The 27,879-nt window shown below is 32.5% G+C and overlaps 1 protein-coding gene and 1 long non-coding RNA gene across 8 annotated transcripts in view; one reads left to right on the forward strand and one right to left on the reverse strand.

The window, feature by feature from the left end:
- The window catches only part of LOC129946277 (calcium-binding protein E63-1), a 435,397-nt gene that overhangs the window by 56,925 nt on the left and 350,593 nt on the right, over positions 1–27,879 (forward strand). Inside the window, exon 1 of one of the 6 annotated variants that reach the window (XM_056056413.1) lies at positions 9,957–11,507. The exons of 4 other annotated variants lie outside the window; for them this stretch is intronic. In XM_056056413.1, coding sequence (XP_055912388.1) covers positions 11,474–11,507 — 34 coding nt within the window. In that variant the 5' untranslated portion in view covers positions 9,957–11,473. Of the gene's footprint in view, positions 1–9,956; positions 11,508–21,277; positions 21,312–27,879 lie in introns of those variants that run through there. One more of the 6 variants, XM_056056414.1, reaches the window with a different exon arrangement.
- LOC129946279 (uncharacterized) lies at positions 16,084–20,990 on the reverse strand. Of its 2 annotated transcripts, none has more exons than XR_008781554.1 (3): positions 19,881–20,990; positions 18,635–19,809; positions 16,084–18,578 (listed from the first exon to the last, which is right to left on the reverse strand). It is a non-coding gene; the product is annotated as an uncharacterized LOC129946279 (long non-coding RNA). The 2 variants fall into 2 exon arrangements; XR_008781555.1 differs by having other exon boundaries at positions 16,084–18,356; positions 18,408–19,809.

Genomic DNA, 27,879 nt, shown 5'->3' on the forward strand with positions numbered 1-27,879 from the left:
TTTGGTGTCCTTTTTTGTCTCTGATTAAGTCGTTTTGTATTTTTGATGAGTGAACTATTGAACTAAAGTATTATTTTGCCACATGATGAATTTTATTAAATTTTTCAAAACTTTTAACTTTTCCCAGGAAAATATAAACATTTTGTGTTTGTTAAATATTAACTACTTATTTAGCTCAAGAGCAAATATGTATATAAACAAAAATTATTATTCTCCCAAACTGTTTTTAATCTAAATGCCATTATAAATAAAATTAAAACCACTAAATGACGAGACAAACTGTGTGTCTCGCCTACTTTTGTCGTCGGTAAGTGGGAGTAGATTAGATAGCTGCACCAGTAAAGCATCACAAGTAACACTCAGCTATTTAGCTTTATGCTAATTTGGTTCAAGGCAATAATAGATCGTAAATTATTAAGCCTCTGTTTATATACACCGTAAGTTAAGACTTACGGGAGGTGTGTATACTATATACACACAAAGTGTATAAGCTTTAAGGCATCAAAACCACCACCAAAACCAACCACTCGCATCATACACTTTGCACCACACAGATGTCACAAAATTAATTGTAACAAAAGTAATTAATGTTTATTTGACTTAACAACTCAAGGAATTAATGCCTTGCTGGCATTTTATTTAAGCGACGTAACTGTATATTATGGCAAATTATCTATATTATAGAATGAGGAAGATTAAGAAAAGGGGCGGGGATGCTAGGGCGTTGGGGTGGTTTAACAAGATTTTACGCTCTGTAAACTCAACTAATGATGGTAATAATTTCTCCTACTGAATACACAACACGTAACACCAATATGCCTAACAAGTGACACAAAATTGATTTGAAAAACGAGTAAAAACGAAAATTAAAAAATTGAGGATTGAACGATGAGATACAGAAGTGATATTTTCAATTAGTGATAAATGCATTTTTATTAATTTAAAAGTTTTTTAATTGAATGGGGTTGTAAGAAGTCGTAAGTCAGTTTTGTTGTGTTAACATCAATTTTAATTTTTTGTGTGTTGAGTTGATTACTAATAGACTTTCAATTGACTTCAAATCGAGTATTTTAGGGAATAGATTGAGTGTTTCATATCAATTGTAATTATTTTATTTAATTAAAAACTGCAAGGTGTTGTTAAATTGGTGCAAGCTGCTGTTTTTATTACTTTTCTTTACTATTCCTTATGCAACCACCCTTAATATTTTCATCGAACTTTGTGACAGAAAAGTTTCTAATGTACCACTTTGCTTGACCGTTGACCTTTCAACAAATCAGTGAGCCAGCATGTAGTAAAATATCAATCGTAGAATTTATTCCGTTAAGACTACGTCTCTATCGTCATTGCTGCTTTTACTTTATTTATGTCTTGATGATGATTAAGTCTGTTATTCTAAAGTTAAAATTTATTGTAACAAAAAGTAAAAAGAATAAGTAAACTTAATGAGAAAAAAGATAAAACTTAATAAACGAACTGAAGAAAAGTTAACGCAGGAAAAACAACTTCGTTGTTCGAGCTTGGCGTTAAAATAAATCTGTTAAGGCGGTGGTAATTTAAGAAAACAAAAAATAAGTTTACGCTGCAAATTTTAACTTCTTAGAAGACAGACTTCATTTGAAGGTAAACAAACGAATAACAAATAAAAAAGAATAGAATCAAATAATTAAAAAACTCAAGTGATTGACCTTTCTTTGAGTTTTCGAGTTCTGGGAATTTTTTAAAAGTTTTTTTTTGTTTCTTTTTGTGTTTTTTTTTAGCATTGAAGGAAAAATAAAAGACGCCTTATTATAAGCTTTGAACGTTTCTTGTATTTATTGAAATTCGTTGAACAACGAATGTTAAAGCTTAAAACTAATATTCCATTTGTCTATGTTAAGTTAAAGATTATTTATAGAAGACCATTCGCAAAAACTATACTATACAAATAATTTTGCAGACGTACATAAATTTAAAAAATTTGTGTGTCATCATCAGCTAAATTATAGTCATGTAGTACCCGTATCGTGATGGACTGTATTGGACTGTCAGGCCAGATGTTGTTCAGGAGTACTGCCTCATGAGAAGAATTGACAAATTTTCCAAGAGTATTTCTTGTCATGAAACGGGCTTTCTCAAATCAGCCGTTCGGATAGGGCTTAGAACTGTAGGTTTTCCTTCATCCCACACAACGTTACTCGCACACAGGAATGGTTGAGACCTAGTTCTCAACGGACTGTTGCGCTACCTTCTTTTTTTAATAATTACATATGAATTAAACAATATAGGTCCTAAGTGACTTCCTTGTGGTACACCAGAATTGGTGTTAAATTTTGATGACCGCGCATTTCAAAATATGACGCTATCCAATCTGTTTTATAAGTTAAAAGAAGCATGAATAGTAAATTAATTGTTTAGACCTAATGCCGTATTTTTGGCATAATTTATGAAAGGCATTACTGATATCTGCAAAGATACAGTTAAGTTATGTTCATTTGATTCGAACGAATTTCCTAAAAGAAGGTAAACTTAAGGGCGTTGTTAACTGCTGAATTTTGAATGACGGTCATAAATTATAGATTTACAATTGAACGATAAGACTTTGCAAATAATGGACTTAATGGACTTGCTATTGGGCGATAGTTTTATATTTTATTTTGACTTCCCTTTTAATGGATTGGCGTTATGTAACTTCTTTTTTAAAGTTTAGGAAAAATTGAGGATTTGAGCGATTCATAAAAAAAATCGAAGAGGAAGCTAAAACAAGCATTTTTTTTAAATAGAAGGGCCAGGGCTAAAATGAAAGTCAAAATTTGAAACTTTGTTTAAGATTTTCTCTTCAGAGACGAGAAGACTAAATGTATTCAGATTTTCAAAGTTTTCTTTGTGGACCAATAATTTTGACGCTTCACACGAGCTCCATAGTCCAGAAGTGTCTTTAAAAAAATGGCAAAATTGGGGATTTTGTCTTCTTTATTTAATTTTTACCAAAACTTTATATTTTACAAAATATTAATAATATTATATTTAATTGCTATATTTTAATTTTTTTTAAGTATGGTAATAGATTCATTAGGTTCAGTTACAACTTCATGATCTAAATGTTTGACGCTATATTTTTTTTTTCAAAATGGAAAAAACCAAAGAAATAAAAAGAAAATTCTTTTGTAATTAAAAAATACTACCTGGTTTACCCGTCTTTCCCGGGAGGTATTCAACTATTTTTAATAAAAAAAATAACGATGAAAAAACTACTATTTTCTTTTATTGTATTTTTGTATTTATTATCTCTGTACATATATATTTCTATTACGGTTATAGTAATACGAGCAAGCGACATAAAATTGTCCGTGGGTAAAACAATGCTTTGTGATGTCAAAGTCTGCAAACTTTAGTGTCTGTCCCTGTGCCTTGTTAATAGACATAGCAAAACAAAGCTTTTTGGTAAATTTTATTTGTTTAAATTAAAACGGGTATTTCGTTAGTAATCATCGGTATCCTGGGAATGAAAACGACTTGACCTTGGTATGAGTCGGAAAATTTTTTAGCTTCAGCCACGTTCCTCTGCATATTTATACTATCCGTAATCTAGTTCCATTGCATAATTTTTGTGACGGCAACGAAGTAAAGTATTATTTGAATTTTCTTTGACTTGAAGCCTGTAAGAGAAAAATCCATTGCTGACACAGTTTTTTTTTGAGGAGCTCTTGTAATTGGATGAACTTGTAGTACGATAATTGAATAACCGTCTTCATCATGACTTAATATTAAAGGGAACTGCAGTGCATCGTAAGACCGGTGTAAAAAAAAAAAACATATCCATTTTTGTAAATTCTTGTCCAACAATTAATACCGCTACATCATCAATTTTAGGTGCATTATAATGACGGTCAGCTCTGATAATTACTTGAAAATGTTCTATATTTGTTGGCTTTGCTTCAAAAGCACTCTTGAAGCTGCGCACGTAAGGATTATAACAATGTAACAAATATTGCAAGACGTATAATAAGTCTCTGCAAGTATTTGACTTTGAACTTTAAATGTAAGCATACAAAATAAAATCTCCATATCTGATTTAATTGGCATCGAATGACATCATTTGGAAAGTCGAATTTTAAACACGAATCATATCAAGAAAATGTTTAGAATCTCGATAAAAATGATTCAAAAGACTTTTTTAAGGTTCCGGTAAATGAGCAATTTCTTCCAATAAATTTTTTCTTCCTGAACAGCAGAGACCTGGGCCTTAGGCTATTTGAAGGCACGATAGAAATTGCACTTGGTATTCATATTTCCTATATTGAAACGTGAGATCAGTGAGTCAATGATATTTTGGATTTTATATGTATAGATAACAAATTATTGACCAACATTATCGGACTTTATTTATGCCTAAGACCTGCTCCATGATATCTTTTTTCATTTCAAAAAAAAAAATGCATGCAATTGAAAAAGAATTTTCGAAGCCTAACCGCTTGATTTTAGTTTTATATAAAAGATAGATAGATACATAAATAAAGTACGTATACGCCTAAATGTACAATATTTGTATCCTTATGATGATGGTGATAACAACACAAGACATTAATACAAGACAGAAGGACAGAAGAGAAAGAACAACAGACAGAAAGAACACATGACAACAGCACGAGGTAGGTTTTTTCGAGAAAGTCCCCCATCTGTCTACTAACCACGCTCACTGATCCTTTATTTTGGGTGATCGATGGGAACCGAAGCTTTATCAGTGACTAGGCCGTTGCCCAACCTTCTTCACATCTCTGACATTTTTTTAAGGAAAAATGATTAAATGTTTTTTTAACTAAAAATATTAAAAAAAATAACTTTAACGTTTTGAGAATCTCGACAGAAAATGTCCCACACATTTGCAGCTGTAATTATCATCAGGTCCTGAAATCCCCGGGCGGTAAATCTTTCAAGATTTGTAGCTGGATATTTGAAGTACATATGTATTCATATTTGCTGTTGTATCTTCTTTACAAAAAGAATTACATCAGTTTAACAAATTAAGGTCTTGAAAGAAAGCTTTTAATGTATTTAATCAAAAGATCTTTGTAGTCAATTGTAATCACTTAAACAAGCTGCGAATTGGTGACTCCAAAATATTATTGTTTTCTTCAAAAGAAGATCGTTTAAATGAAATTTAATTTTTTGTTTTGTCTTCTTGTGACTTTAGGACTCAAGTTTCTACATCAAAAGCTGATCGTATAGAGAAAGGTGTTAATAAAAAAATTGGTTTAAATCAATTTTCAAACACCTCGTTGCATACACATGCATTGTTAAGTCTTTGTTTGAATTTATTTGGAAGATTTCTCATACCTCACAATTATGCTTAATTATATCTAAATACTGTTTCTTCCATATTATAAATTTACCCATCTTCAATGAAATACAAACTTTGTCCATCTTTTCTTCTATATAAAAACCATCCTATATTAAAGAATATAAAAGTAAACCTCCCTGATTCTATTCACCAGGTTTATAGGTGTGTAGTTGGACTTAAAGAAATGCATCCATTCCATATGATGACACTATAGAGAAAAGAGAGAATAATTCTTCAACTATCTGTCATTCGGATGAATTGTCAATAATTCAGAATTTTATTCAACTCGTTCCATTTACAATGTCAAATAATGCCACATGTTGGATGCAGTAATGCGCATGTTTCAAAAAACATATAAATTGTTGGAGAGTCGAAACATTCCAAGTGTTTTTATTTTTTTGTGCAGGGATACATTCTGAATCTTGATGGTTGATTGGGAAGAAAAACCGTTATTTCTTCCATTGAAATAAAAAAAAGAGAATTAAAAAAAAGCAATTATATTAAGTAGACATTGTATAAATTCAAAGAGAGAGAGAGAGAAAATAGTACTCAAAGAAGATTTTCCATTTTCCAAGGCCACTGGAAATGCATTATTGTTTTGTTGCTGCTGGCTGAGATGAGCTGAGAGTGAAATTTATCTGAAAAAAGGAAATGGGGTATTTTGTAATACAATTTTTGTAGATTTTGGATTTGTATGAGATTTACAAAACTTTGCATAGTCCTTAAAAAGAATTAGTCCTTTTAAGGGTTCTTTTCCTACTTTATAGTTTTACATGAGTTTTTGATATTTTGTCTTAAGGGGTTATCCATACATTGTTGCATCTTTGTTAAATATTTGGTTATGAACATATAAGAAAATAAATTGTATCCCATAATAATTAAATCATAACCGATGAGAATGAGTTATTGAAAATTCAATGTTTGATGTTATTTTGTTTGAAAGTATTTAATATTTTCTTTAGTTTTAAAAAGTTTTTAAGGGAAATAAAAATGAATCTTAATTCTTTAATATATTAAGGACATATGGTTTCTTCTTTGTTCATTTTACTCATGAACATAGTTTTTGTTTGTCTTTCTGTTTACTTCTTTATTATTCTTGTGTATTTAGTTTTGAAAACTTTTACGACTCATAAACTATATCATTTAGTTTTTCATGTTTTCAGAAATTGAAAATATTACTTTTAAAGAGACAAGTTTTTATTATTAGTTATAATTGAGTATTGTCCCTACATTGTTCGTAACTATGTAAACATTTTCGTACGACGTACATACAATGTATATAAAGGAGTTTTATGTATAAGACAATTGTTATAATTCAATTGTGTTTTGAAATTTGAAAAGTAAACACAAAATGTTGTCAACTAAATTAGGATTGAACATTTTACGATGCCAATAATAGTAATGGAATATTTTCAATTACTTATGTGTCTAGACGGAAAGAAGTTAGAAAAAAGTATCATCTTTTGACGATAATTATGGCCAGATTTTACAATAACTTTTTGTTAAATATTAGATGCTTGTAGAAATTTTACATGTTAAGCTTAACATGAGAATAAAGTGAATATATAGACAAAATATTATAATTTCATTTAGTGAATAAAGAAATATAAAAATAATCTAAGTAATAATTGATTATATTGAAATGAATAAACGTTTCAACAAATATTAATGTATATGTTTCATTCTGGTGTATAATTAATATATTCATAATTTCAAGCGTACACTATGGCGTATGTGGACCATTTATGTTTACCGAGTTTATGTCAAACTATAACGAGAAAAATGTAGCTTAGCTATGTACAGGAGTCGAAAACAACGTTTGACACATATGCATCCCTAAATTAAAATTAATGTTTTTTTATCAGGTGGCTAGTAAAGAAGAGAAATAATCAAAGAAGCATTTTGTGATTATTATTTGATTATAACTGCAATAGAAAACTTATTTATTGTATGCAACACACAAGTGTCTAAAATAGGATTTTAAAAGAAAAATGTTTGATATGACTTGGATCTCTTTTACTTTAACTGAATTCATTTTTAGAAGTCCATTAACTAACTAAGCTCGCAGTTTTACAAATAAAAATATTTGGGTCATAGATATTGCGACAATGCCATTTTTAATATATTCACATTCTTTTCATTTCAAGTATTTTATATTTAAAAAAAAACTGAATTTCTTGTCAAAGCAAATGATCCTGACATTTCATCAACAATTACTTGATTCTCCAAAGATTTTTAAATTCATGATTAAGGGCTACTTTTGCAAATTCTCCCAAAACGACGAATTCATACAACAATTAAACTTTTTTAAATCTCGTGCTTTTTAGCAAAATGTAACAATGTAATGAAAAGTCGCGATGAAACGCTTTTTCTTTACTAATGAATGTTGAATTAGATTTGAAGCTGATAATAGGATTTGAACAAAGAAAGAATTAAAAGTTGAAAGAAGATTTTTCCCAAACAAAAGTCGCATATATGTGTACAAAAAGTGTAATTTTAATTCATTGTAAATTATTGCAGTTTTAAAATGTGCAATATTAAGAAACATATTGTTTCGAAGACTTTCTTTTCTGTGCCTTGTAATAAAGCTAAGTAAATGAAACCCAACTTTAAAAAATTGGGCTCACTGGACTTTGCAAAAGACAAATTTTCAGCATTTGGCAAATTGCTTTTTGACAAAGTAAAATGAGTCCAAACTATTTCGAGAAATAAGAACTACCAAGGGGCACGTCACATTCTTCAAAGTTGGTCTTATTTCACGGCAGTCTTTCTTTTATAAATCAGTTAAAAAATGTATATGTTGCTATTTGAAATGTTATCTTTTATTTTTTAACACTACACAATTTAATTTCTAAAAGGACGGAATGTGATGTACCCAAGTGTCACGTTCTGAACGGTGGTAGGTTGTCAGATGATTTTGAAATCCGAAGCGGAGTCAGACAGGGCTTTATTCTGTCTCCAATATTGTTTTTGTTGGTGATAAACTATGTACTGCGCTCAGCTCTGTCAGGTAGCGAAGGGATCCAATGGACTTTGCCATCCTATTTAAGGCATTTGGATTACGCGGACGATGTTTGCTTGTTCTTTCATAGGATCACGTATCTTCATCAAATGACATCATGTATGGAGAGAGAAGCAGAAGTTGTGGGGTTTAAAATGAATTCCGGCAAAACAAAAATGATCGGCCTCGGAACCCGACCATCCTCTCAAATAAATATTTTCTCGCAACCGGTGGAAAAAGTAGAGAGCTTTCAATACCTATTAAGTATCATTCACTTCGAAGGCGGAACCGAACAAGACGTCATCTGCCGCACTGGCAAAGCAAAAGTGGCGTTCGGAATGCATTAAAAAATTTGGAGGAATAATTTCATCAGCTTAAGAACACAGCTACGACTGTTTCGCACAAATATCGAATCTATGCTTCTTTATGGGTGCAACATTTCAAAGGTTATTTCAGCCATAAAAAGAAAGCTGCAAACAATCGTAAATCGATTTCTACGTAACATCCTAAGGATTTTCTGGCCAAACCACATATCAAATGAGGTCCATCATAGAAGGACAAGTCAGGAACCTATAGCTTTTATAATACGAAGACGTAAGTGGCAATGAATTGGACATACGCTTCGAAAAGGCAACGACTGCATTGCAGGTCAATCAATGCAGTGGAATCCGCTCACACAAGAAGGAAGAAGAGCTAGATGACCGAGAAGCACATGGCACAGGGCAGTCGAGGCTTAGGCAAGAGTTGAAGGGAGCTGCAACACATCTCCGGAAACCGTACACGATGGTGCGTAGGAGTAGTAGAAGCCCTATGCCCCTTAAGGGGTTCCTAACTTAACAGGTTTAAGGACCTAAGTAAGTATTAGATATTTATTTAATAGGAAGTTTGAAGAAAACAAAATTGCTAACAACAAAAGTTGAGTTGTCCATACAAACATGAAACACAGAGCATAAAATTCAAACATTTGTATGAACCTTTAAGTTTTTACACTCGTTTGAAGAAATATTCAAAACATCTTATGTACATTTTCACTCAAAAACACTTACAAAATTAGTTGAAAAAATTGTAACTTTTGCCGTTATTAATCAAAAAAACTAAAAATTTAAATTTTAAAATAAGTAAAATTAAATTTTGTCTGCTAGATCATACTTCATTCATCACTTTTGTACTTTTTATTTAAATTTTGGCAGTTTTAAGCCAATTATTTGCACGGAATAAGTTACTTATGTATTTAAAAAACACAGAAAATGAATTAATGAAAATATTTGTTAGTAAAAACAAAGATGTACTAAAACAACTGTTCCAAACATATTTCGCGAAAATACCTTATTAACAACAATACTCTTTAATCAAAAAAAGAAAAAGATCACCCTGTGCTGTTTTAAATAAAAACTATTAAGATTTCAACAATTTTATCCCAACTTCCAACATTTCCCCTACACATGTTGCACATAATCTCCGAAAAACATAACAAAAACAAAACAAAACACTTCTCTCCTAACTATCACTGGAACGATACAAAATGTAAATAGAATACAAATTCCTTCCAGTCATACTCAACGTCGTTGTCGTAGTCGTCTTTGTCGTTGTCGGCGGCGCCACTACGCATCACGATAAATGGAACAAGCACATGGACAACATGGAAATCCACCCCAATATAGAAATACCAAAAACAAAAAAACAAGGAAAAATCACCACAGCACGGAGCACAACAACGACGACGACGACTACGATAAGCTCCCAAAGAATGTCAGAAGCAGACATCCCTTAGTTTTGTACCGACTCCCGGCCGGAAAGAACACAACTAGCTAACCAAGCAAAGTCTTGCGTCGTGCGGCGTCGTACTTTCTTTGAACTTTTTTCAAACTTCCCTTCACATTAATCCTTGTCTCTATAACTACCACCACATCATACTCGTACTGCACCTTCGTCCTTTAAAAAAAAAGAAAATAAAGCAAACCAAAAAAAAAAACGAGTGAAAAACAAAACTTACGTCAAAACGGATACGGATACGGAAACGTGCGTGACTTGCATTCCTTGAGTGAAACAACTTTTTCCCCCATCAGCCCAATCATCGCATCATCGTAGTGCATCGCAATCGCATTTGCAACCGCAACCAACCAACACTGCAGCTTTACATAATTTATCATTTATCAACTTGTCTTCTTCGTTCTCCGGGTTTTTCGTGTGTTATAGGTATTTGCAGTGAAAGGTCACTGACTGAGAGCAAATAGCAAACAGAAAAGTGTATTAGGTGAAGCAGAAGAATTCAACTGCCCTAGCCCAACCAGCCCCAAGGGTAAGGCCACCCCCTTTTTTTCAAAATCAACTAAATCAACAAAAACAACAACAACAGAACCTAGTTTACTCATCGTATTCGTAAAGTTCTGAACTTATCTTATCTATTGGATATTTTTCTGTGTGTTATTCTACTGAAGAAGTGTAGCTGATGCAGATAGTTCGACGATTTGTCAATCTGTCTGAAGAAATTGCCCGACAAACTGCGATTCCAGTTAACGATAGCAGTGACACGGGTTTAATTTTCCTTGCATAGCGCGAGGGTGGTTTCAAAATAATTATTATATTTTACTGTTCTACATCGAACTACGAACTACGAATATATCGGTGGCGGTGATGTAATAGTTCCAAACGTGTACAACACATAAATAGTAGTTCGCATTTAAGTTCGGACTGTATTATATTTTGTTTTCTTCCAATTAAACGTATTAAAGTCGTGAGTCCAATTGACCTCTTAGCCGAACTTTAATTCCAGAAATTTGTCTGTTTCGAACGAATTAACAGTGTACATTTTTAATTCTTCGATTGTCTCAGTTTTCGAAAATAAAACAAAGAAAGAATATTTTGTTTTCTTTTCTCGTGTTTTATAATGTTTTGATAGTTTGACAGATCCATAAGAGTAAAAGTGTGGGGGATTAATAAAAACAAAATATTTTTGAGGAGAAGAAAACAAGTGAAGTGCATAAATGTGGTGAAAATTTGAGTTTACAAATTAGAAAGAAATATTAAGGTGAAAACTTCCGTTTTCTTTGTTCTTGTTGGGCGTCTTTTACACTAAAAACATAACTTTTTTTTCTTGGAATAGCTGAATACCTGATAAGAAATTAACACTTTTCTCCAAAAAGAGCTTTAAAATGAGCAACAGATCCATAGCCAGCGAAATAAGAGGTGAGAAACGCTAACACCGAATTGTATCAGATTATTTTTTGAATCGTAAAATTTTGCTATCTTTTTTTTTAAACTGTGTTAGAAATTTAAAATTTGTTGTATTTTTGCTTTTACTTTTATTGTATTTAATAAAAAAAAACGTACAAACAAAATTTTGATTGCAATCAGGTATATTCATATATTCTATGTGGGTTTAATCTTTTTGACAAGAATTAAGTTGATAAGATAGTGAGAAAGGGAATTTGAAGTACCCGTACGATGTTTCTACATAGGTTTGATTTACAAGTACATTAATTATTATTAGGTATGAATGTGTAAATTAGGAGGAAGTTATTTTTGTAAAATATAAATATAGACTTTATTATAATTATTATCATCGTTAAATCAATAGTTTGGTAATTATAACTGAAATTAAAGCTTTCAAGTAATTTATCATTGTGTACTTATTTCATACAACATTTTTCACTTTGGCTTAAACAGAAATTACATGTGTATAGGTAATAACATAAAGTAGGTTAAATATTCAATCAGTTTATTTTATATGAGTGCTGTAAAGTTCGATCAAAATCTCGATGATATTGACTTCTTTCACTTGGAATTTAAAGCTTGGACATAATTAAATTCTAAACCTTGTTAAATTAAAAATACAATTCGAAATTTTTTTCCTGTCAAACTTCCATTTCTCAGGTCAACAAAAGTGAACTCAAAAAAACTCGGACAAGTTATAATTTTTCCAGAAATATAGTTATTTTACATCTTCATATAGTATAAACTTCTGTTAAGCAACTTCAAGAATAAAGAATCAGTAACTTCAGCTCCTTCTAAAAGTTGGGAGTAAATCAAGTTTAAAATTATGAAATATTGTGAAAAAGTGAACATTTCTTAGATTTTTAATTTTTTTTAAAAAATTACAAAATAAACTGAAAAGATCAACTAAGAAACAAAAACTTAGTGTACGTTTAAAAAAAATTGTTAATTTTTGATTTGTAGGATAACATAATTACATTAGCGAACAACCATAGCTTAAGCGACAATGATCGTTTTCTAAATTCGAGACTTTATTGCACCAATACTAAGACAAGGTAAAAGTCATAATAACTACTGAATTGTTTGTTATTTAAAAAAAAAAACGCACAAGAATAACACCTTGTATGTTCTTATTAACTTCCCATAGGAAGTTAGTGTAATGGGTCTGATTTGTCAAATTGAAAATTTTGACATTTCTCGACGTTTCAAGGTCCCTAGAGTCGAAATAAAAGTTTTTTAGAAAGATGTCTGTGCGTGCCTGTGTATGACGTTCGTACGTCCGTACGTTCGCGACGTTTTTTCGTTGTCCATAGCTCAAGAACCAGTAGACATATCTACTTCAAAAAAGCAGAAAGATGCAAAAAGGGCTCTCAAGAAAATTGCGTGAGCTATTATTTTTACCATACCAGTTTAAAAAAGGTGAACATTTTGGTTAACCCTAAATATCTTACAAACCAAAAACGCTAGAGACTTGAATAAAATTTTATATAATATATTGTAACGTGATACCGAACAAATGTATTTTTTGAAAAAAATCCAATAAATGTTTTTTTTTTATAAATCAAAAAAACTGAAAAAAAAAATAATTCACCTAAAAAATTTTAATTTATAAAAAATAAAAACCTAAACAAAATATTACTCAAAGTTGGTAAAAATTGATTTTCGGATCAAATATCTTTTCAAAACTTTGAGATATTGGCTTTAAACTACTTTTATCTTTCAGAAAATATTGTTGCTAACGTTCAGTAAAATTTAAAAAAAAATCGAATTGACGGTTTTTTTGAAAAAAATAAAAACCTAAACAAAAAATTTTACAAAAGTTGGTAAAAATTTATTTTCGTCTCAAAAATCTTTTCAGAAATTAAAATATTGTCTCCAAACGTTTTTATTTCAAAGAAAATATTGGTTTCGATAATCAGTAGTTTGTTTTAGACAAAATTTAAAAGAAATTGATGATGGTAAGCACTTCAACAGTGTTTCTACTATCATTGATTGTGATGAGCTGAATACTAATTTTACATCCCTATCATTATTTGAGTTCAACAATAGCGCAGACTTTTCTGGATTTTTAGAAACCGACATCTTCTCTACAAGGGGCTTTGGCTTTTTTGCAATTGATGATGAAGTTGTTCTTAAAACCTGTTTATCTATTAAATCAAACTCAATAGCATTTGACGAAACCTATCCCGTGTTTGTGAAGGCAACTCTACCGATTACATTGAGATACATAACACATCTTTTCAACACTATTCTCATGACTGGAGTTTTTCCTACCGTCTGGAGACGTGTTCAAATTGTTCCTGTTCCAAGACCCGAAATGAGTATCGGCCAATAGCCATATTTATCAAAAGTTTTTGAAAAAAATTATGAACACGCAAATGCGGCAGTATCTAAAACGTAACAACATGCTATGTCCCAATAAATCCGGTTTCCGTCCCAAACACAGTTGCACAACTGCCCTTATAAATGTGACCTCTTTTGGATTTTTACAAAGCCTTTGACTCTGTTAACCACCGGAATTTATGCACCAAAATAAGGGATTAGTTTCAATTTACGTCAACATCAGTTAGACTCATTTTCTCATATCTTAGTTCTTGACACCAAGCAGTAGTTACTAACATCCAAACTTCAAGTTTTCTCCCGCTAACACGAGGTGTTCCCCAAGGGTCTATTTTGGTACCATTACTTTTTACCATGTATGTTAATGATCTCCCGTCTTTAAGTATTAACTCATCCATTTATATGGATGCAGATGATGTACAGGTTAGGTAAAGTTGTCCACTGGGATTGTTTGAAAATGGTATTTGGGAGATAAACGAAGATCTTAATAAGATATTGCTCTGGTTTCGATCAAACGGACTTTGTTTAAATCCTACTAAGTCAAAATGCTTAGTTATTTCAAACGACCCTTCAGACACATCTTGCTTTTCTCCAATATTACTTAATGATAACCCTATTCAGTTTATTGACTCAGCCAAGAATCATGGTACGGAGGCTTACGTATGTTATGGACAACCCAGAGAATCACTCCAATAAAAACAAGAATTATTCTTGCTAAGTCGCTGCTTATTCCGCTTTTATTATTTGTGTGTGAACTTGCGATTCCAAGCACAAAAGGAAACTTAATGTTGTCTATAATAGTGTGACAAGATATATTTTTGGACTACGGAAATATGTTCACATTTCCTCATATGCAGAATTAATATATGGTCTTTCTCTTGATAACCTTTTTTCATTTAGGGTAAAATATACCAATAAGCGAAAAACTGCGAAATTTTCTGTTTTTTTTTTTTGAGTTTTGGACATCTTGCGTTTTTCTCTCGAGATCGGAAACTTGGCTAATTAATTAGGCCAACAATTTAAACAAGTAAACAAAACATCATGAATAAAAGATTCAACGGAAGGTCTCCTTTAACTCAAATGAAATTTTAAAAATGTTCTTCTAATTTATTTTTCAACACTAACGTTTTAACCTGTCTTTTAACAGTGTTATAGTAAAGAAAAAACCTTTGTTTCATCAAAATAATTGACATACAATCTTTTAAACGAAATTATATAAAATACAAAATATTAAATAAATATGAAATATTTACAATTACAAGACATTATCTAGTATTATTTATAAAATAATTCAATAATACATATTTATCATATTTATAGAAAAATACTTAAATTAAAGGTAAGTCGGACATTCGAAAGAATTCCATTTTTTGAGAATATACTTTTTCATGAGAATTTCCATTTTTAAATAAATAACAATAAAATAAACTTTAAATGACTTTCCGGATAATGCTCAAACATTCTTATAAATTATGTAGTTGTACAAAATATTCAGAGAATTCTTTCATTTTTTAAACAAGGGTTTTTCATTGGAATTACTCTGAGCTCATAAGAACAACCAGGTCTTAAATTTTGAATACGGTCTTTATTTGAGGACTCATAATTTTTGGAACACCTTAATTGAATAGATGTTTCCATTAATTGTAAAATTTTTAGGAAATAGAATGTTCTACTTTTTGTATCAAAGTGTTCTGATTAAAGTGACATGATTTCTAGAAAAATATGCTAAAACAACTACTTTGAAGATGTAGGATCATATTTAAAAACAAAAACTTCATAATTTCATGACAGACTGAATACGAAAACTTGAAGATTTATATCATAAACAACTCAGCAAAACAAAAACAGAAGTACTATATATTCTCCATGGTCTTAAGTTTGTTTTCTTTTTATTTAGTGTAGTATAAAATTAAGGCAACTATCATTAATAATGTGTAATTCCCCTTATGTTTAGGTTTCAGAGTTTCGTAGCTAGATGTCGCACGCTGAGCGCGAAACTCTGAAACCTGAGACATAGAAGCGAGACAAAAGGTTGTTTGGCTCGCTCTCATAAAAATTTGTATTCTAACGTCTATTCTATTCAACGGACGCGCCCAAGCCAGTCGAATTAGATTTGTAGTCTTTAAATAAGAGTTATATTTTAATAAAGAAATTATATACCACAACGTCAGGTGTGGGGTAATACACCAAAAGAAAACTAAATTATTGTGTATATTACCTCTTTTTGCGGATTTAAAGCCAGCTATGACAAAACTCAACAAAGCACAATTGGTTGAAGCACTTCAGAGCGCTGGAGTAGATGTGCCAGACACGGCTTCTCTAGCTCAACTTCGGGCATTGTATGAAAGTACAGTTACAGTGGCACCCCAACAACCTTCTGGTGAGTTAACTGAGAAAACTCCACCTTCTGCTGAGCTAACCGAGGAAACTCCACCTTCTGCATCTCCGAATGGAGAGAATACTTCCGAAACACTGGCCGCTTCTGATAACAGGCACAGTAATACAGCTTCTGATGTCCAAGACTTGGAAGAAGAACAAGAGCTGGCCAGACTTGAGCGTCGGAAAAAAATCCTTGAGCTAAGGAAAGAATTGGACCAGATGGAAGCGCCCACAACATCTTCGGTTGCACCATGGCGTGCAGTGGACTTCTCAGACATCGAAAATGCTGTTCCTGCATTCAACGGTGACGATCCATACAGCATCACTAAATGGATAGTTGACTACGAAGATGTGACCGACTCGCTGGGATGCGATGACCGATGCAAGTACTTGTCTGCACGCCGTCTCATGCAGGGAACTGCGAAAATGCTGTTACGCACGGTCTACGTTGACAACTGGGATTCTTTGAAGCAAATACTTATCAAAGAATTCGACCATAAGATGAGCAGACAGCAGGTCTATCGTCAACTGAGTGAGAGAGTACGTCGTCAGGGCGAGCCACTTCTTCGATATGTCATATGTATGCAAGAACTTGGGTCACATGCTGAAATCGATGAGGCAGAGTTGATCGAATTCATTATCGATGGTTTGAGGGATTCACCAGCAAATGTCTCTATTCTTTTTGCCGCCAAAACTATAGTAGAGCTCAAAAACCTCTTGCCACGATACGAAAAAAGAAGAGTTCCGAGGACTATGGTTGCTAGGGCAACAACTTCCGGAGGAAATATGGTTCCCTCAACTTCAGCATCAAACAACGAGCAGTCCAAGAGATGTTTTAATTGCTCAAAGTATGGGCACATCGCAGCAAAATGTCCAAAGGAGCAACGACCAGCTGGATCCTGTTTCAAATGTGCTGACGAGGGGCACACTTACAAAAACTGCCCTTATATTGTGAAGACCAGAGTTGGAGCCGTGAACCGGGATGCCCTACATGATGACACCAAGGAGCTGACTCAGAGTTTGGATGCTGTTCAGATGGTGAGTGTCGCCTTTATGACAAATAAGAATAAGTGCACAAAATTTATCGATTGTTGTTCTCTTTTGGATACCGGTAGTCCGATTAGTTTCATACGAAAGTCTGTTCTGCCTGAAGAAATTAACGTTCAAGAATCATTAACGTATTCAAGATTTAAAGGATTAGGAAACATTAAACTCTTTACGTACGGTACGATTAATTGTTATATTAATATAAAAGATAATTTAAATCTTGTTTCCCTTATGGTTATTCCAGATGAAGTAACTCCTATACCTTTACTTATTGGTCGTGATCTCCTTGAAATCTTTAATATAAAACTTAACATGAACTGTAATAAAGTTAATATAACTTCTGAGCAGTGTCAAAATGAAATTTGTTCGAATAAAGTTTTTCTTTCTAACCAATTGTATATGTGCACTTATTCTGATGAAAAAACCGAACCTTCAGAGTGTAGTCATTATAAGAACAACATAAATGATGTTTTTGGGAGCAGCGTATTAGCCGGTGAATTAAAGATACAACCTAAAGAACTTAGTGATTGCTTCAAAGACAAGTTGAATACATTTGATCATGATCGGATTAAGCTTAAAGACGATCTTGATGTGAAGAGAGAATACAATAATGTTGAGGTAGATAGTGATTTATTTGGCTGCCATGCTTTTGAGATTATATGGGATAGAAAAGATTATATAGATATTGATTCAAATCTTAGTTTAGACATTTCAAAAACTATTAAAAATATAGTATCTCAAAATTATTTGAATTTTGATAAAACTATGGTTTCACCAAAGGATTTTGAGATGCACATTAGACTTACATCTGATATTCCTGTTTGTTTTGCTCCGCGAAGGCTATCAGTCTCAGAAAAAGGTACTGTGAGTGAAATAATAAAAGACCTATTGGAAAAACGAATTATTCAGCCAAGTAGTTCTCCGTATGCTGCACCAATAGTTTTAGTTAAGAAAAAATCTGGTGAAACCAGAATGTGTATAGACTATCGAGCATTGAACAAACGTACAGTAAGAGATCCTCATCCAATACCATTGATAGACGATTGCATTGAATACCTGGAGGGGAAGAAGGTTATGACCTTATTAGACCTTAAGAGTGGGTTTTACCAGGTAAAGGTAGCAGCAGATTCAACACAATTAACATCTTTCGTAACCCCGAACGGTCAATGGGAATTTCTTAAAATGCCTTTCGGCCTTAAGAATGCGCCCAGTGTTTTTCAGAGATTCATAATTCAAATTTTTCGTGAATTTATAGACAGAGGAGATATAGTTGTCTACCTAGATGATATATTAATTGCTAGTAAAACTATTACTGAACATTTTGAGATACTTACTAAAATTTTATGTTGTGTAGCGAAGAATGGGTTGGAGCTCAACTTGTCAAAATGTCGCTTTGCATATTCGAAACTTGATTACTTAGGGTTTAAAGTAACGGAACATGGCATCCAACCTAGTGATTCCCATATTCGAGCGATTGCTCAATATCCTGTGCCTAAAGACAGAAAGAAATTGCATTCATTTTTAGGACTTTGTTCATACTTTCGCAGGTTTGTCGAATCCTTTTCAAGAATAGCAAGACCTCTTTATAATTTATTAAAAGCTGAAACTCCTTTTAGATTTACTTCCGAATGCGAAGATGTTTTTCAGACTTTAAAGGAACGGTTAACATCTCCACCTGTATTGGCAATCTATAGTCCAAGGAAAGAAACAGAACTGCATTGCGATGCAAGTTCATTAGGGTATGGTGCAGTTCTACTCCAACGACAAGAAGATGATAAATTACATCCGGTAGCATTCTTCTCTAAAAGCACCACTGATCAAGAGGCCAAATACCATAGTTTTGAATTGGAAACTTTAGCCATAATTTCAGCTTTACGTCGGTTCCGTGTTTATTTGCAAGGTATTCCTTTTACAATCGTAACTGATTGCAGTTCTTTAACAATGACACTGAACAAAAAGAATGTTAATCATAGAATTGCTCGATGGGCCTTAGAGCTGGAGGATTATGATTATAAGGTCAAACATCGTAGTGGTGCCAATATGAATCATGTTGATGCCTTAAGCAGATGTAATGTTATATCCGTTATTGACTCTGAGGATGTTGATTTCCAACTCAGAGCAGCCCAAAATCGAGATGTAAAGATTTTGGAAATGAAAAACAAACTATATTTAAAAGATAATAATTCGTTTTTAGTTCAGGATGGTATTGTCTTCAAAAAAAATAAAAATGGTAAACTTCGATTCTATGTCCCATCTGAAATGGAAACTAATGTTATAAGAATGATCCATGAGAAAATTGGGCATTTAGGTGTAACAAAAAGCTCTGATCAAATTGGCCGTCACTATTGGTTTCCGAATGTTCAGGAAAAAGTTGAAAAATACATTAAAAATTGTATCCGTTGCATAATGCACTCAGCACCAGTTCGATCTAATATACGCAATTTGTTCAATATTCCTAAGGAGCCCATTCCATTCCATACAATACACTTGGATCATCTTGGTCCTCTCCCTTCAATAAAGTCAAAGAGAAAACATATATTAGTGGTAATAGATGCATTTACAAAGTTCACTAAATTATACCCAGTTGTATCTACAAGCTCAAAAGAAGTATGTGCAGCACTAAGAAAATATTTTGAGTATTACAGTAGGCCATCAAGAGTAATTACTGATAGGGGAACCTGCTTTACATCACTAGAGTTTAGTTCATTTGTTATAGACCAGAATATAGATCATGTTAAGGTGGCAGTTCATTCGCCACAGGCCAATGGTCAAGTAGAGCGAGTCAATAGGGTATTAACTGGCATGCTTGCTAAGCTTTCGGAACCAATCGAGCACTCAGATTGGGTTGTTACTTTAACACAAATAGAATTCGGACTAAATAACACTATACATCGCGCTATTCAAAATACACCAAGTCAATTGTTATTTGGTATTAACCAAAGGGGAGTAGTAATCGACAAATTAACAGAATTTCTTGATGATAAACAATTAAGTCAACTGGAAAGAAATCTTGAATTGTCAAGAGAAAAGGCTTCAGAAGCAATCACTAAGATTCAGGAATATAATATTAAATATTTTAATGAGCATAATAACCCGGCACGTATATACGATGAGGGTGATTATGTAGTAATAAAAAATGTAGATACAACAACCGGTGTAAATAAGAAATTGGTTCCAAAGTTCAGAGGCCCATACGTTGTTTACAAAATTCTACCTAATGATAGATACGTAATACGCGATATCGAAGGTTGTCAAATCACACAGCTGCCATATGATGGCATTGTCGAGTCTCGAAATATTCGACTTTGGAAGAATCGAGACTCTGAAGGTTCGGTTGATTAAGGGCGACACCTACCATCTCATGATTATAACTTAAGACTTGTTTGTTTAATTTAATCGTGGGCGATCAAATTGTCAGATTGGCCGAGTTGTAGTATAAAATTAAGGCAACTATCATTAATAATGTGTAATTCCCCTTATGTTTAGGTTTCAGAGTTTCGTAGCTAGATGTCGCACGCTGAGCGCGAAACTCTGAAACCTGAGACATAGAAGCGAGACAAAAGGTTGTTTGGCTCGCTCTCATAAAAATTTGTATTCTAACGTCTATTCTATTCAACGGACGCGCCCAAGCCAGTCGAATTAGATTTGTAGTCTTTAAATAAGAGTTATATTTTAATAAAGAAATTATATACCACATTAGCTTTTTAGGTTTTATCTCAGAAACCTTTTAGGCAACTTTAATACAAGATTTGTTTAAGCATTTGTCTTTATTAATAATAAAGTTATCATTGCTTTAGTTTTGTTTTACTTTTGAATTTATAGATATTTACAAAGAAAAACTATAATCACGCTAAAATTTTGTATGCTTACTAATTTTAATTCTTTCTATTCCTTCTATCTTCTTTTTTTCCCCTCCTTTCTTTTTTCTTCTTTATATTCCTAAAAAAAGCACACATAAAGAATCTTCAAGTTTAAATATATTTGGATTAATTATGCAAATGTCAGAACAGGGTAAGTATTTTTTTCCAATAGTTTAAACAAAATCAAATTTCACTTAATCTTTTGTCTTAATTTCTCTATATTTTAAAAATTAAAGGTTTTCCGATAAAAGGTTTCACTTTGTATGATATATATTTGAGCAGTCGTCGCTTTTGAAGCTGTCAAAATTTGACATTTACAAAGATAAAAACAACTACATTTTGAAAACATATTTGAATTGTAAAAATCTGCTAAAAGAATGATAAATTTCACAGTTTATAAACCTAAATCATTTTAAAGCTGGTGTAAAATTCAAGTCGAGGGAAATGTTAAAAACAAAATAAATTAGGTAGTGCAGTCTGTAGAAAACTAAGGATTAGTGACTTAAAACACTTAACCATTCCAATGATTTGTTTATTTCTTAGAATAGTAACATTTCATAATATTAATTTCTAAAGCCTAATTGGTATGGCCTATTGGGCCGTCTACCAGACTGACATTTTATAATATGAATTTATTGAAAAAATACAGAAATTGTTAAGATTTGTTTTGTTTACTATTTTATATAATTAAAAATCTTCTTCAATAATAGCTTTTCTATAACGCAGTGCTGTGATAACATAGTTGTAAGGTCCATCCCATCCCTGGTCGCCGTTGAGTATGCTGAGCATTTCCATCCGATGCATATTCTCAAACAAGATGATTCCAAACTTTTCGAGGATTTCATTGAACTTTCTCCTTAGCATTGACGGTTGTTCCCTTGAGGATATGTTCATGGCTGTACCACATGTTCCGGCGAGGTTAGTCCATTCTTCGAACATTGATCCTTTTCCTTGGATAGCTGCTCTTAGAACTTTTTTTGGTATCCGATTACCATCCATTTCAAATACCTTTACAATATAGTTGAAGTGTATTGCGAGGGTGTCCATAATCAAATGTGGTGTACCTGTTTCTAGGTAAACCATATAGTTTGGGGTAGCTTTTGGTAGTCGAAGTATTCTTTTCACAAAATATCTTAGGAATTTTTCCACAGATTCAAAGCAGGAATATCCCCAAACTTGCGTTCCGTAGAGTAGGATTGACAGGGCTTTAGAGCGGAACTTAGCACTGTGCTCAACATACCTGTTTCTGAAACACCTTTCCCATAACGAAGAGATTGCGCGCTTGGCCTCCGCCAATTTTCCCTCCATATGTTGTCTCATATTCAGGGTTGGATTACCAAAACTCCTAGGTATTTGTACACAATGCACAATGTCGATTGTCTGTCCGTTATATTTCCACTGCTCATTTCTTGAATATCTGCCACCCCCACCTCTGAAAATCATCATCTTCGATTTTTGCAAATTAACTTCCAGATTCCATCGATTACAATATATCGTAAGCCTGTTTATCATCAGCTGCATGCCATCTACTGTTTCGGAGAATAGTACGATGTCATCTGCATACATAAGGCCTGGAACAGTCAATCCTTCTACAGTGATTCCACCTCTCACTTCATCAGTAATATCAATTATGAAAATTATAAATAGAAGGGCGCTAAGAATACGACTTTGCTTAAGACCAGTTACTGTTGCAAACTCCTCGGATATAGACTCGCCATCCCAAACGTAAGCACGTTTATAACTTTACTTGACACACCTGATACAGAGAGCTTGTAAAAGAGGGCTTGACGGTCGACAGAGTCAAAAGCTGCACGGAAGTCTTTAAAGAAAGCGTATAATTTCTTCTGCTTCCTTTTATAAAGATCAGCAATGGTCAGCAGTGAGAATATATGGTCTATGGTTGAATAACTTTTCCTGAAACCAGCCTGGAATTCCGATAGAATGTTCTTCGACAGTCTGTTGTGAATAAGTCCAGCAAATAGCTTAGCGCAGGTGTTAAGAAAAGAAATTCCTCTGTAGTTTGCTGGATCCTCGTAGCTACCTTTTTTGTGAAGCGGAAAAATAATTGACTTATGAAAAACTTCCGGAACAGAGGCACTTTCGAGAATTCGGTTGAATTCGGATGTTAAAGGAAAAAGACATTTTTCTTTGGCGTGTTTGAAGAATTCAAAGAGGATTCGGTCATCCCCTGGGGCTTTGTTTAATTTTGCATTTGCAACAACTTCTTTCACTTCTTGAATAGAAAAAGGGGCATCTAAGTACTCATCGAGGATCGAGGGAGCTGCATATTGCACCAAAGGACCATTTGTTGAGCGATCGAGAAGGCTGATGAGGTAGTCTCTAAGATCAGATGCCTGCAAACCCAGAGCGATAGTATTTATTTTTTCATTAAGATGCTTAACAGCTTTCCAAAACTGTGAAGATGAGCGGTGTTATTTATAACGGCAATATTTAAATTTTCAAAGGAAACTCTCTTGGCATAACATAATCGTTTGAAGTTCCTATTCGCATCCGTATATAATTTTCTAAAAATCTGTAGGTTGTGGGTTCTTAAAAGATTGAGGTAATTAAACGACAATTTCCTTGCTTTTATGCAACATCAAACCATTTTTGTTTAATTAATGCTTTATTTGTTTGCGGTTTGTTTTTCGGGTCTGCTTTCTTAATCATTTCTAGAAGGGTGTTTATATCAGCACGAATATCCAACTTTCCAAACGTCTCCAGTTCTTTGTTTAAGTTTGTTTGGTAAACGTTTCGGTTCCTATCGTTCCAAATCAGTTTTGGAACAAGGTTAAGCTATCTTGTATTGACTAGAGATTGTGATGTTGTACACGAAAGTGCTATTTCAAGCGGCATATGATCTGAAAAGAATAAGACTATTCTCATTGCTTTATCTATTAAACAAATATAGAAAACTCTGACAATTAAAATTTAAGGTTTTATGTTAATTACAATTGTGCATGTACATTTTTTAAATCAACCTCTATAATTCAAAGGATATTGCTTTTAATAGAACGGAATGCGGCTCGAATTTGTATCTAGTCTTAAAAGAGCGATTGACCCCTCGTTGAGACAATTGAACGGTGAAAGGTAAAAGTTGTCATTAACACTGTCAGTGGTGTTCAATTCTATTAAGAATCCTATAAGTGGGTTTTAATGAGAGATTGTGCGCTCAATTTTTTTCAAAAATATGTGTGATTGATACTCCATAATGGGTGTTACTTGAGTTGAATCGTAGATTTTTTTTGTTGGAATAGTATTTTAATTTGGTTTTCTAAAAAGTCCGCAGCATCGTTGCAGGATCTGTCGTTGAAATTTCTCGAATTCTTTGGCAATCCTTTGGTGATATGGTAAACCAAGTGCAGAATCCGTACGTTAGAATGGGTCTTATTAATGTCTTACACATTAGAATTTTGGTTAAATAGTATTTTCATTATCCTACCATGTTTATTAAAGAGGAATCGGTTTTGAAAATTGACGCCAAGATACTTTGTTTCTGAACGTAATTGTTTTTCAAAATTATTTATTGCAAGGTTTAGGAATTTAGTTTAGGAAGAACTTTACGTTCCACAGGCAGAAATTGAAGGAAATTGATGTGAATAGTTGAAACCGTGTGCATCTTAAAAGACCAAAATAACTAAGAATTTTACTGCTGTAGCTCAAAGTTTTGACGAAAAACCAGGTTTGTCTATTCCTTATCAATCTTTGGAATTAGACTTCCAACAAAAGACCGAAGGCTGTATTTTTAATAAGGATGCACGTCTTAAGGTTTTTAATGTTCAGCTAACACAGGAATACAAGCAGATCGATGACTAGAAACGTCATATTTTTGCTTGGTCCTTGATATTACTGTGGAAGAAATGTAAATGTAAAATGACGACTAGGATACGAGCCATATACAAAAAAAATCCTGACGGTCTTCAAATATCTCATATTTTAACATTTTCAGACATTTCTCGTTAGGGCCAGGTAAAGGATACGGTCTATGCTAATTACCAGCTTAAAGTTATCACGGATGTAGAATTTCGTGACGGCCATTTTAATATTATTTTTTCCATGCAGTTATGTGCATACTTTGTTTTTAAAAACTAAATAAATAGTAAATTGATATCTCTTAAAAAATAATTTGTTTTTTCAATATCAAAATGAAACCTCTTATTGAAAGTATGAAATTAGAATGCGAAAAGAATATGCTGAAAATGAATCAAAAGTTTCAGTGTTCCTAATTTTGTTATTAATATAGTATTTTTTAAATAAAATGTAGTTAAAAAGTTTCAAAACATTAATTCTAGTAAAAGAATAAAGACATTTTATTCGCACCTGTGAAAAAACATTTTATTTCTTGAGCTTTATTTTTTAATATTAACCTATTTAAATCTCTGCTAAGTTAAATGTTGTTCTTCTTACAAACCTTAAATACTGAAAAATAGGCAATTCAATAATCGATGGAACCTGTTGAATGTATTTTTGTTTTGTTCTGATAAACACTTCTTTTTACCGTCATGTAATGTTACTGTATAAGGACTTAGAGTAAAGTGTACAGTCTATGTCATCCATCAATCAAACAGAATGTTAAATCAATTTTATATTGCGTGCCGGTAATTGTATAGTTTCATTGACTAGTTATAAGTACACAATTATTTCTTCTTTAGCCAATCCATGAATGTTTGTCAGCCTACGCTAAATGAAAATTGAAATATTGTTCGCATAAAGAAGCTACATAAAGATATAACATAGCTTTATAGGCTAAAGGTAAACATTTTGCAAAAGCAAAAAAAGTATGTCACGGAATTGAAAGGAGAATTGACTAAGGGCGTGACACTTAACACCTTGTGCAAGTGACAGCTTTAGCTGTTTCCCATTATAGCCAACTTGGTGTTAAGTTTTATTGAATTTTCTTTTCTTTTCGTTTTTTTTTTATTTTTCATCATTTCCTTTTTTGTATTCAAATTTCTATACTCTGAATCTCAGCTCACCAAGTTCAGAAGGGCAACGCAACGCCACACCGACCGAACTTGATATGCACACTCGGTGAGCCAACTGAAGAATGAAGAAAAAAAAATTATGTTAAAAAGTAAAAAAGAACAAAATTGATATAAGAAAATTTCCATAATAAGCTTGAAATCAGGGAAAATTCCCAGTTCTATGCTCACTCACTCAACAAGCTATGTGGCTCGGCCTTAGCCTCAGCTTCAGCCTCAGCGTGCGATCCGCGTGCCCTTCCAAATCAGTTTAGCATGATGATGATTTATCTTCAATCATCTCGTAGATCCTTCTAACTTTTTGCAATTTAAATTTACTTTGCTGCCTTAAATGCGTTCAATTTGTGCATGCGATTATTCCAGGAGCAACTACGTATAAAATATTATACGCTCATATATCTATGTATAGGTGAAGAAGATGTTTGTATATCAAATGCTGGCAAGGATTCTTTTTCTTGTCGAGGATGATGAAAAATTCCTCGTGTTATATAATATCTAATTCTTTGTTGTTGTTGCGTTGTTTTGTTTAATGCCTGTCATCTCTTCTCTGAATTTGCTCATTAAGTGTCTTATCTATTTCATCTTATATCAGATCTGATTTTGTGGCTTAATTTTGCTCGTGAAAAGAAAAGGATACGAAACAATTTAGCTGGATGAAGTTTCTTTTTGTATTTATTGTTTTTCATTCATTTTTTTTGGTACGTATACGCCCGAGTGTACTCTTGATATTGTATTTTTTGTTTGTTTTGTTTAATTTTCGTTGGTGTTGGGTTTTCTTTTGTATTATGTAAAGTGTTTTGTTTCACTTGATTTATGCGAAAAATCATCATCAGAAGCTTTTTTGGGTAGGTATTGAATTATTCAATTAATTTACAAGCCTCCTTTATCCCCAAAGGAATGAAATTACCTTCCGATGAGCGACGACGCACGACAGCCCCGACACCGGCAGATGAATTATATTTTGGAAATTTTATGCTTCTGATTTATTTTATTTTATTAATTGACGTCTAACAGGCTTATTATTTAATTTTTCTTGGTTTGTTTTTTAATAAACGAGTAGGATTAGTAAATTGAGGCTTAAGAGATGTATAGTAATTTATTTGTATCAAGTTATATCCTTTAATTCTAATTTAACAATTATTTTTTTGTAAAGCCTTAACATGTTTTCTTTTATACAGATATATTTTTTAAGTTTTTTCATCAAAATTATTGTAAATTTTTTAAGAAAAATGTCACACAACAATACAAAGTTTCATATCAAATCGAGGAGCTTTAACTCCACAGAAATGTTGCAATACAATTAACGTTCTTCTGATGAAAATCAAAATCCCAACACCAGGATTTAATGGTGAAATGTGCTCAAATCAATTGTTGTCTATCTATGTCTATGTGAAGGTTGAGAGAAGCTTAAATTGGATTTCATTGTCAATTTCTAGTTGACATAACGTGCAATGTCCGGTGATGGGTTTGGTATTGATAAACTGGTTGGCACATCATTCAACTTCTTTCTATGTGTTGATTTATTTTGATGTCAAATCAATCTTAACCATTCTTGTTTTTATGTTATAGTTGACAAGAGATGACAAATAAGTGATATTGAATTTTAAAGTTTGTCTTTCTTTTGTCAAATTAAATTTGATAGTTAATGTTGCGATGATTCTTTTTCGGTTGAAATCAGGTTGAATTTAATTTTTTTAAAGGTCTTTTTCTTAACCGTTAGGTATAGTTGAAGAAGAT

This window comes from Eupeodes corollae, chromosome 2 (assembly GCF_945859685.1).
Source record: "Eupeodes corollae chromosome 2, idEupCoro1.1, whole genome shotgun sequence".
NCBI lineage: Eukaryota > Metazoa > Arthropoda > Insecta > Diptera > Syrphidae > Eupeodes > Eupeodes corollae.